The sequence below is a fragment of the Oreochromis aureus genome, linkage group 3, assembly GCF_013358895.1.
Source record: "Oreochromis aureus strain Israel breed Guangdong linkage group 3, ZZ_aureus, whole genome shotgun sequence".
Lineage (NCBI taxonomy): Eukaryota > Metazoa > Chordata > Actinopteri > Cichliformes > Cichlidae > Oreochromis > Oreochromis aureus.
This window is the reverse complement of record NC_052944.1, coordinates 60,800,584-60,812,614: the sequence shown is the minus strand read 5'-3', so window position 1 is coordinate 60,812,614 and position 12,031 is coordinate 60,800,584. Positions and strand designations below refer to the sequence as shown.

Below are 12,031 nucleotides of genomic sequence, written 5' to 3'. Positions count from 1 at the left end.
AGGTGCTTGGATTTATGAGCTACTACAGGCGGTTTGTGCCAAGGTTTGCTCAGTTGGCTAAACCTCTGCATGCCCTGGTTGGGAAGGGGTCGAAAGACACGACAAGGGGCGTCCAGACATTTGTTTGGACTGGCAAGTGCCAGGAAGCATTGGATGAGCTGAAACGGTGTTTAATGTCCCCACCAATCCTGGCCTACACCGACTTTAGCCTACCCTTCATATTGACCACAGATGGGAGTCTGCATGGACTCGGGGCTGTGCTTAGTCAAAAGCAAGGGGGCGTCGAGCGTGTGGTAGCCTACGCGAGTCGTGGGCTAAGGGGCTCCGAAAAGAACGACAAGTATTACAGCACATTTAAACTGGAACTTCTTGCGCTTAAATGGGCTGTTACCGAGAAATTCAGGGACTACCTGATGTTCGCCAAGTTCACGGTGGTTACGGACCATAACCCGCTGCGCTACTTGGCAACGGCTAATCTGGGGGCTGTTGAGCAGCGGTGGGTAGCACAACTCGCTGAGTACAACTTTGAGGTGTGTTACAAGCCCGGGCGGCAAAACACGAATGCAGACGTCCTCTCCAGGATTCCTGACCAGGAGGAACCTGAGCAGGAGGACACAGACAAGGACTTTATTAAAGTGGGTCCTGAGGAAGTGCGTGCGTGTCTGTGGCCTGCTAGTGCGGATGGGGATGGTAAGACTGACCTGAAGGCCAGGGTGCAATTGACTGCGGGGAAAGCTCTTGGTGGGCAAAGTTGGGAGGAGGTGGAAGCGGCACAGAAAAACGATCCCGTTGTTGGGCCCGTGTATCGGGTGATTGAGAGGGGCACTGGGATGAGCCATGCTGAACTTTACATGTTAACACCGGGCACAAGGCAACTTCACCAGCAGTTTGACCGCCTTAGGCTTTATAAAGGTGTGTTGTATAGGCATGTTAGAGACCCCCGTGACGGAGAAGAGATCAGGCAGCTCATTGTCCCAGAGACCTTGCAACGTAAGGTATATGAGAACCAGCATGAGCATGGGGGGCACTTCAGTGCAAAGAGTACCCTCGCTGTGATGAGGAGGAGCTATTATTGGCCTACAATGAGTAAAGATGTTCAAGACTGGGTTCAGCAATGTAAGCGATGTGCATTGGCAAAGGATATCTTTCCTAACCACAGGGCCCCAATGACCTGCAGCAATGTCACAGCACCCCTGGAGGTCCTTGCTATGGACTATACGGTGCTGGAGAAGTCCTGTGGGGGATATGAAAATGTCCTTGTTCTTACAGACATGTTCACCAGGTTCACAGTTGCTGTCCCCACCAGAAACCAGACTGCCGAGACGATGGCAAATGCTTTGCTAAGGCACTGGTTCGCCTACTACGGGTGTCCAGCCCAATTGCATTCAGATCAGGGAAGAAATTTTGAGGCTAGTGTCATAAAAGAGTTGTGTAAGGCTTATGGGATTGCCAAGAGTCGCACCAGCCCCTACCATCCGCAGGGCAACGCGCAGTGTGAGAGGTTTAATAGGACCATGCACGATATGCTTAGAACACTGCCACCAGAGAAAAAAAGGGATTGGAAAACATACTTGCCAGAGTTGGTTATGGCATATAACACTCGTGTGCACTCCTCCACTGGTTATGCACCTTTCTACCTCATGTTCGGGAGGGACGCAAGAATGCCCCTTGACCTCCTGCGAGGAAAAGATATGAGGGAACCTGAGGCAGACAATCTGGATGATTAGGTCAGAGATCACCATGAGAGGCTTAGGACAGCTGTGGAGGTAGCAAACTCAGCTGCTCAGGAGGCCTCCAGGAAGAGGAAGAGAATCTATGATCGAAAGTCCCGCAGCGCTCTGCTTCAGTCAGGTGACCGGGTGCTGTTGCGCAACCACAAGCCCAGGGGTAGGAATAAGATACAGGATAAATGGGAACCAAACCCTTATTTGGTGGTGAAGCAGAACCACCCTGACATTCCTGTGTTCACAATCAAACGAGAGAGAGGTGGCTCAGTGAAGGTCGTACATAGAGATCAGCTCAAATTGTATACTTTTCAAGCGCCGATATGGCGGTTAAGGCATGTCAATAGGTTCCCAGCAGAAGTGGAGTCGGATACAGACTGCATGGAGGTTGTTTGTGTTCCGCCACCCCCGTGTGTGTCAAATCCGAACGCTGACATTGCCCCCGGGGTCGACGATGTTGGTGATTGTGTTTCCCAGGGGTTGGAGCCAGATTTAGCGGGGGAAGCGCAAGCAACTGTGACTCCAAGTGAACAGGAGGAGAGTGATGGGGCCTCAGTGACGAGTGACGAAATGCAGGAAGAGCGAGGTGAAGTTTTGCAGTCTGAGCATCCATTGAGGCGAACCAGAGGGGTCCCCCCTGCAAGGTATAGGGATTATGTTATGAGATGAAGTAATGGGCCACTGTTATGTTCATTTGCAATGTAATGTAAGTCATATGTGAATGATATAGAGTGTTACTGAACAAGTGAGTTAATATGTGTTATTCTGTGTTTGTTACAGGGATGCACAGTCGGAGACATCGCTGGTGTGGCAGGGTTTAGCTGGGGGGAAATGTGAGGGCACATACTTATAACTTGTGGAAAACTGCCATGTAGGGTCTTTAGCAGCCTGTCTGAATAAGCCAAGAGGAAATTACATATTTAGGAGAGCCCGTGGGCGCGCAAAAACAGGGAGGTGCGCTGTCGGGAGCGAGCGGGTGTGCGGTACCGATCGCGCACGTGCCTCTACAGCCGAAGACACCAGGAAAGTCCCACGGTCAGAACAAAACCCAAACAAAGAGTAACCAGGAGGTTAGTGGGGCAGCGGACAGTACCGCAGTGAGTCTATGCGGAGTTTCCCTCTGTGTGTGGAATCCGACTCCGGTTACCGCGCGCGGCGCCGGGGTGTAGTGTCGACGGAGATAGCGTGAGCAGGGGAGCTAAGTGAGAGCTAAGGCTAGCGGCCGTTCCCTTTTAACTCACCTCAGTTTCCCATCGCTATAGGAGTTTGACTGTAGAGCACGTATAGAAAGCGAGGCAGCATGGTTGGCTGCCTGGCAAAGGGCTAGCGTGTTTCCGGGAGGGAAGTTGGACGGCTTCGCTTCGCACTGCCCAGGGACTGCCGGAGCTCCGATACATTCCGCGGACCCGACGTTTAGGACCTCAGGAGTCGGCGGTGTTTGGATTACCCTGCCACTCAGACGACGTTCTGGTCGTACACCCTGCTCCAGCTATGTGAGAGCATCGCTCTTTTCTAACCCGTTGGTTCTTCACGCCCCGTTTCCTGGGAGGCGAAGGTACAGTTTCTGTGTTCTTTGTTTCTTTGCTTTTTTTGCGCACCTGTGACTGGATGTTCTGCTCCGGCTGTGGAATTTCTGGGCAGCCTAACAGACTGGAACTCTGGTTCACGACGGCTACCCCTAGAACTGTTTATTGGTTCCACATACCAGGGACAATTCACTGGATCGGACTGTAAAGACTGGAACTATTTTTTTGTGTTGTTGTTTGGACATTGCAAGTAATGTGACGAAGCTGTGTTAACCATTCTAGATAAAAGAATTTCTGTGTTAACCTTAATCGTTCTGCTGTATTGTGATCTTCGCGCCCTTTTCCTGTGGCTAGTGTGGGTTGGGAGGGATCGAGAACTCTCAACATTGTGTCACAACAGCCTGTTTGATTTATTTTATTTTATTTCTTTTATTTCTTTGGTCTTGGGGAGTTTCCTTGCTGTCGCCCTTTGCTCTCCAGGGCCCTGTTAACATTGATAATCAGTCTTGTTTCAGGAGGGCCATCCGAACAAATAAAAGGGGCCACGTTGTTTAAAAAGTCGTTGTTGTATGCTTCTGTCCAACCCAGGTTGCCTTGGAGTAGGGGCACCCGAGTTGTCTGGTTAGGTACAGAAAGAAACGGAGGTAAGTGAGGCTGTGTTAATATTCAGCGCGCCAGGCACTGTTTGTTTCGCAGGTTTGGGCCCCGGAGCCCTTCTTCTGTGCCTGTAGCAGCCAGATAGCTAAAACCATTCTTACAGAATTAAGTATCAGGGTCAACTGTACTAAGGGGGGGTTATGGACTAAGATCCCACCACCCTTTAGTCGTTCAGGGCAGCCTGTGCGCCTCTTCACCCCTACATAGCTGGGCTAGTAGCCCCTTACATATAGCAGCAGGGACCGCCAAGCTCCCAAACATAAGTTAGTTTAGTTTTTTCTCTCTCTGAAAAACAATAATTTAATGCCAGAGAAATCTGAACGTGATTTCGAGCTCTTGCTTGGTAGAAGGAAGGAGAAAGAGAGAGAAAACTAAGCACGGTGAAGAGTGAGCAAACAGTTGATTTAACATCCTGATTACGACCACAGGTGTCAACAATCTGACAGAACTGTGAGCCCTAAAATAACCCAACAGGGACTATGACACATGCTTTTATATATGGAAACAGACATATATGAAGAGGAAGGACCAGGTAGCTATATATTGTCACTGCTGATGAGAAACTGCAGATTACTAAGAGCAACAATGGAGGAAACATTTCTGCTTTATCTCTGTGAGTAGATTCTCTCTGTTTGCATTTCTGTACTTTAACCGTCTGCTGTTGATGAGTTATTATGGAGAAGGTACAAAATATTTACGTCAGACTGAATTCATCTTAAGAACATCTTGAGGACGAACATGATCAATATTGTGATTGATCAATGGTCATGACAATTTGCATATTAATGATCACTGAACTGACTTCACAGTCCATTGTTCGTCAGTGGTGCTAGTTTCAGTCATACCTTATAAGATTGGGGAAACCTGCAGTCAGCTGAGACTGAAGAAGTCACTTGGATGAGTTTCTCCCACAAAACGCTACGTCCAGATGAACAGAATCAACTTTTTGAGATTTTTGAGATATACAGTAATAAATAAGCAATAAAATAAAAAGTAGGCTAAATGAATGAAGAATGAGGTGTTGCCAGTGTTGATGTATGCTGTCACGGTTTGCGGGTGCAAGCCGTGTGGAAGTTAATTAGGACCGGGCAGCAGCAGCTCAAGTGCAGGTAAGAATTTATTAACAGTGAGGCAAACAAACAGAAATGGCGAGTGACACTAACAGGTAACCTAAACTGGGAAAACTAACAAAGCAAACCAGAAACGAAGATGCAGGGAGGTCCGAGGAAACACACATGGAGAGACACAGGGAGATCGAGGGGAAACAACACAGACGAACCAGCAACTAACAGAGGCAGACATGAGGTTTAAATACACAGAAGGATAACGAGGGAATGAGACACAAAAGGAGAGCACAGCCGGGAGTAATCAGACCTGACGAGACAGGGGAAGAGTAAACTGAACACACTGAGATAAGACAGAGATTTTTAAAGTAAAACAGGAAACACATGCACGTAATGACACCGACTCAAAACGCAGACTAAACACAGGGATACACTGGTAGGAAAGAATGAACACTAACCGAGGAAGAACAGAACCAAAATTACAATAATAGAAAACACAAAACGCTGGGTCAAAAGGACCCAGGATCATGACAATACTATCTTGCTACCCAACCATATGAGGTAAACCTTGAGGCGAATGTCGTTGTAAATTGGTGCTATATAAACAAAACTGAATCGACAACAAGTGGCCAATCATATTGCTGTAACTCAGAATGATTGACCACCTATTACATCCAAGTTGTGCAGAAGAACATTTCTGACAACCCAACATGTGGAAAGTTAAAGCTGATGTGCCACAGCACCACATGAAGAGACCAGCTGCTACTCCTGTCAGCTAGAAGCAGGAAACTAAGGCAACAATTCACCTGCATTAGAAAACCTTTTGGATTTGGTGAAAAGAGATCTTTGAATTGTGGATAAGTAGCTGACAAATCAGCAACTGTGTGATGATATCTTGCCAATATAGACCAAATTCTCTGAGGTGAATAAATTTATGCCATGAAGAAGGCAAAAGATGGTTGAAACCAGTACTAGCAAAAATGTTATATAAAGTATCCATTTAGAATTGGAGATCATTTATGGAGACCACTGTTTCTTTATCCACATATGATAGTATATGTGGATATACCCACCCCGGCCCCCAGTCCCCTCTGAGACTTTCCCCAAACTGCAGCCTCAATTCACATTCAATTCGTCTGCTGTTACCTGCTAGAAATGCTGTCAAACCTGAGGTGAGGCTGTGGTCTCAGTGAGTGAATTGAGCAGTATGATGTCACCAGTGCCTGCAGACAACTTGTTTGGTAATGCAGCAGCAGTGTGGTGTCCTTTCCTCTGAGGTTGCAGTAAATGGGTTAGACCAGTCTCACCAATGAGGCAAGCTGTGGCTCAGACTGTCTGTTAAACAGCTGCCAGCTTAAATTAGCAATCAGTATTCTAATTCAAGATTATTAAGTCATTCTCAATCCAAGTAAAGCATGAAAGTCACTTTCATCTTTAGTGAATAAAACTAAAAGGTTTAGCTCAGGAAGTAGAGCAGGTAGTACTATGAGTGTTAAACACAAACGCAGTTGTTCTGTGTTTGCGTTTAACACTAAGATGGAGCGTTGCTCTGTGTGGAGCATCTATTTTTTCAGTCTGTGATTAACAGGAAACTAGCAGCTGTGTGGTGATCTAGTTTCCTGTTTCTGATGAAAACACTTTAACTGCTCAGGTTTCATTTTTAGGACTGCAGAGTTTTCTTGCACAGTAGCAGCATAAAAAAGAAAAAAAAAATCAAGACATTACTTTGTAGTTCTTGGAGGTGTCTGCCCTATAAAATGCTATCCCAGGTTCAATACTTTATAACCCAGATGCAACATACCCTTCTTTAACATCTTTTCCTTGTCTGTATTTTTTTTTATGATATGCCCTCTTTGCCCTGCACATTAAAAAAGAAAAAGAAACTATATATGAATGGCATGGATCTCTGCATCTTGATCTCATTGCAGGTGTATCCAAACTTCTCACTATACTTTTGGACGTCTCTTTACTGTGTAGTCTTGTTTCTCCTCACTTGTCTGGTGATGTTGTTGCCTGGATTCTACAGTGCATCTTATCCATCTCTATCTTCTTTTTCTTCCATCTAGTGGCTCCTTTTATTATGTGGTTGCCACATAATAAAAGGAGCCACCAGAGTTTGTTCCTTGGTTACCTTTAGAAAACTAAATTGTTTTCCTCTCGGTGATTCAGTGAACTGTTTTATTTCTCTTCAGTTCTGATCTTAGTGCTGAGCTGTGCAGCAAATCAAGGTCAGTAACCTCATTTATTTATTTATTCCAATTATGTTAAATGATCAAGTCTGTTACTGCTTCTTTCAGTGCTGATCACTAATGTAAAACTACTGAAAGTAGAAATAATTTTGTGGCATTATTTTTAAAAAGATCAACATAATTTTTATTGTAACTCTCACAGCTCGTCTGACTGTGAGTCCCAGCAGCTCTCAGCTCTTTGAAGGAGACTTTGTGTCTCTGAGCTGTGAGGAGGACGACAGCTCTGCTGGATGGACTCTGAGGAGAAACACAAGCACGGAAAACAGGACTCAGTGTGGAGATTTGTGGGGAAAAAATTATAGTTCTTCCTGTAACATCACCGATCTCTTTACATGGGACAGTGGAGTTTACTGGTGTGAGTCCAGAGAGGGTCCCATCAGTAACATGGTTAACCTGACAGTCACTGGTAAGCTGAGTGTGTGGAGTTAGTGTTGATGAAGCTGTGTGTAAATGGATGAAATGCTGTAGTTTGTCTCTGTGTTGAGGTGGATCAGTGATCCTGCAGAGTCCTGTCCTCCCTGTGATGGAGGGAGATGACGTCACTCTGCTCTGTAAAACAAAGACCACTCCCTCCAACCTCCCAGCCATTTTCTTCAAAGATGGCGTCTTCATCGGAAAAGAGCCTACAGGTCACATGACCATCCAGCATGTTTCCAGGTCTGATGAAGGCCTCTACAAGTGTGACATCAGCGGTCATGGAGAGTCTCCATCCAGCTGGATCACTGTCACAGGTGACACACTCACCTGTCTGTGTTTCTGCAGCTTTCAACATTCACAATGTGACGACAACTTAATGACTGTGTTTGCTTTATTTTAGGGGAAGACACCACCACACCTCCACCTACATCCACACCTCCTCCTGGTTGCACCTCTTGTCATCCATCACCCTCCCTGCCTGTTGTCTCTGTGTTGTCATTCTTTTTAACAGTCTGTGTTGCAGCTCTACTTACTTTAATAGTTCTGTTCATTAAACTTTGTGTTGTTAGAAAACCTGAAGGTGACACTTGGACCTCTGGATTTGACCCAGGTTTTGTTTTTTCAGAATTATGTACAAGTATATCAATGACTTTAAACGTGTCATCAAAACTTGCACAGCGTCATACTGCTTTTCCTTTTGGTTTTCTTCAGCCAATCGACAGGAAGCTAAAGAAGATAACCCAATCAGTAACGTCTTATATGACATCGGACAGAGCAGAGGTGGTGTTCATTTTCTTTGTTTCTCCAAATAAATGAATAAATATGAATATCTGCTCTTCTTCCCTTTTCTGGGAGGCAGTGGGAGGTAGAGCGTACAGCCCGATCCAGCGGGAGGTGTGGGAAGCCAGATCAGGCGCCCCCCTTCCGGCTCTCCTCTCTGCTCTCTCCTATCTCGTCCCTTTTGTCTTATTTCTCTCTATCACCTTTTCTATCCCTTTAAAGAAGTAGGGCTTCATAAATGCTAAAGAGGTAAGCATTATTTCTCAGTTGCAGTGAATAGATAGAAAATAAACTGTAGGAAACTAAACAGAAGAAAGAAGAAGAGAAATAACAATTTAACATAAACCAGTGACTCCAGGGTCTGATCAACCCTGGCAGGGCCTCCTTGATGAGGGTGTCTAATGATAATGGCCGAAACACCCGATGAATCCAAGGTCCACTACTGACGATGTGTCCCAAATCTTAATATGATATCTAGATCTGATCTCTAATCCTCCTAAAAATGGCAGATTAGCCTGGATAAAAGACCGAAAGTTGAGGCACACAACGATGTCTCTGGGCTGCCTTTCCTCATAACAGCCATCCCTCAAGATTCTCGCCATTTAAAGCAATGCATTATCAGGGACTGTAATATCTAGTCCTTTTACTGAATCGAATAAATAAATCACTCAAATAAACAAATAGCTCATCCTTCAGCTACCTTTTGACCGCCAATTGACCTTTGACCTTTCTGTTTACATCATTCTCCTTGTGTCTGTGTGGGTTCTCTCTGGGCATTCCAGCTTAGTCCCACTGCCTAAGACATATGAGTGAAATTGATTGGTGATTCTCCAGTGATTGTGATTGAGTGTGGATAGTTTGTCTTGCTACAGCCTGTTTTGTATCGCATCTGTCACACTAAGCCTGGAATAGTCTCCAGACCCCACTTGAGCATAAAGTGCTAAGTATTTTTTTTAAACAGGTCGATGAAAGTAGTTGTTGTGTGTTTGTTGATGAACCATAACGGGGAGCATTTATTGTTTTTAGCCTATGATTAACAGGAAACTAACAGCTCTGTGGATTCCAGTTTCTGATGAACACACTCCAGTGCTTTTTTATTAATAGACATGAGCCTCCAGAATTTAGTCCATCGTCCTCAGCCTCTCCAGCTTTTTTATGTATCAGTCAATTTACATATACAGATGTAAACTGACTGATACTAAAAAGAACACATAGATATAGATAAAGGACATGAATGATTTTTTTTAGTTTTATTCAAATCAGCCGCAGAGGTAGTTTTCAGGCTGTATAACTTGCATTGATGTCCTCTGTGTGTGTTTTGTTCTGCAGAGATAAATCGGGCTGCACTCTACTCAACAGTGAGGAAAAAAACACCACTTATTTACAAATCGTGAAAGACAAGAGAAACAAATCAAAGCCAACAGGTACGGCTTCTCTCATTTGTCTCTGTCATTGTTCCGAATCAGAACAAGATTCCAGCATGTTGATATTGTAGTCTGTATCAAAAGGACACTGTTACTGTAAATGGACTGGTTTCATTTTCAGCTAAGGATTAAACCACCAACCTTCTGATTGTTCCTTCCATGAAGTTGATTCTGTTTATCTGCACGTAGTGTTTTCAGTGGGAGAAATCTTTCATCACTCATCCAAGTTACTTCTTCAGTCTCAACTGACTGTAGGTTCACAACCTTATAAACATTTGCATAATGACTAAAATTAGCACCACGGAATGACAAACAATGAACAAAGGACACTGATCAATGGCCATGAGTACCATTCACAGAGAGTTGGGGAATGGCTGCAATCACAGCATTGTAAGATGGTGACAGATGTACCCTTAGACCCTTTTCACATTAATGGTCTCCTTGACTTCCTGCTCAAACCAGCTTTCATGTGTACATCCTCATCATTGAAAGAGTGTCCACTGGCCTGTAGGCATATATAGACTGTGACTTTTTGGCATTTGTGCCAGGGCGCTCGATTCTTGGGGCGGACCAGTTTTTGGCGCAGCATATTTTGGGGATGAAACAGCTGAGATGCACTTTCTTTAATTAATGGAGCAGAAAAAAGAAAACACCAAGAACTGTGTTTAAACCTGTTAAATTGACATAATAATGTTCGTCTTTCCAGAGTTTCCATCAGAGCCAGATGCCATCTCCCCCCTAACAGATGTAGTCCACCAGTCCAACCACTGCAATCCAGCTGAGGGTCTCGAATCGGTCCACACAACACCCCAGATGACAATTACTTGTATAACAGATTAGTACATATCTTCTTTTCTTTACATGGAGTTAGAGTCACTCAACTTTTGTGAGACAAGAAAATCAATTCAACAGCGGAAAGATTTTTTATAAAAAAAACCTTTAAAAATGTAAACTCTAAAGACTAAAACAAAAAGCAATAATAATAATTGTCTTTATCACCACAGCAATGATCTGGTTTCTCTGCAGAATCAGATACCTTTGGTCTCATTTTTTTTTGTTCTTCCCGTGTGGTTCTGTGGGTTTTACAAAGAATTCTGATCAAAAATTTGAGGCGTTGTGGCAAACCAGTGCAGACTTCTGTTCACCTAACCAGACTGTAAACAGCATGAACATCATTCAGACACTGCACAGAATATTTTTAGAACAAACTGTACGTGTGTCTATTTGTACATTTTGATTCAAGGAAATTGAATTTATGAGACTTTCCTTCAGTTGTTTTTCAAACTAAGCATGCCTCCATATTATTATATCTTTCAAATTATGCAGCTGCACACATTCATCTTAGCGTGTTTTTCAGTGTCTGTGGACACAGGGTTTCTTGGACACTTGTAGATTTTCTTTTAAACTTCTATGGCTGATTGCTTTGCTCCTACATGGTTCTTCAGTTTATTGCTATTATGTCAGTTTGATCAAAGAAAAAGAAGTAAATATTACATATATTGTGAGGATAAATGTTCAAACAGATCCTGCTTTTGATGCAGTTGCAAGTGCTGTGTTTGATTGTGATATTTGCCTGTAAGTTGCACAATTGTGAGTCATTCTGTTGCTGTGTGTAATTAAATGAAAATTAAAAAACAAATGTAATGCTCATTATTAACAAAATTCATGTGAAGCAGCAAAGTTAATAAATTCAAATATAAAGTGTTTTTTTCACTGACTTAATTTCATGGATAAATACAAAACAAATTCATTGTTCAGGGTAATACTTTATATATTTAATAGATATAAATTAGATTTTTATCATATATATAACTTCTTTAGACAAATGTTTAAATGGTAAATGGCCTGTATTTGTATAACGCTTTTCTAGTCCCTAAGGAACCCAAAGCGCTTTACACTACATTCAGTCATCCACCCATTCACACACACATGATGGCAAGCTACATTGTAGCCACAGCTGCCCTGGGGCGCACTGACAGAGGCGAGGCTGCCGGACACTGGCGCCACCAGTAGGCAGTGGGTGAAGTGTCTTGCCCAAGGACACCACGACCAAAACTGTCCGAGCCGGGGCTTGAACCAGCAACCTTCCAATTACAAGACTAACTGCCAACTCTTGAGCCACGATCGCCCCTTAACTTAACTGCATTTATGTACATTCTTTCCATAAAGACAATGACGATGAATCTGTGC

The 12,031-nt window shown here is 43.9% G+C and overlaps 1 protein-coding gene across 1 annotated transcript; it reads left to right on the top strand.

The window, feature by feature from the left end:
* The first annotated feature begins 7,604 nt into the window (after positions 1–7,604).
* Positions 7,605–11,434, top strand: LOC120439358. The gene is made up of 6 exons (XM_039610278.1): positions 7,605–7,626; positions 7,706–7,951; positions 8,038–8,247; positions 8,349–8,417; positions 9,747–9,841; positions 10,548–11,434. The coding sequence occupies exons 1-5, from the start codon at positions 7,605–7,607 to the stop codon at positions 9,809–9,811; spliced, it is 612 nt and encodes a 203-aa protein (XP_039466212.1). The 3' UTR covers positions 9,812–9,841; positions 10,548–11,434.
* Positions 11,435–12,031: the final 597 nt, after the last annotated feature.

Excerpts from the sequence above, each read along its gene's own strand:
- LOC120439358 (XM_039610278.1), top strand. The coding sequence starts at position 7,605 with ATGGTTAACCTGACAGTCACTG. Across the intron at positions 7,952-8,037 it reads CAGCTGGATCACTGTCACAG|GGGAAGACACCACCACACCT; the intron begins GTGACACACTCA and ends GCTTTATTTTAG. Across the intron at positions 8,418-9,746 it reads TGACATCGGACAGAGCAGAG|AGATAAATCGGGCTGCACTC; the intron begins GTGGTGTTCATT and ends TTTGTTCTGCAG.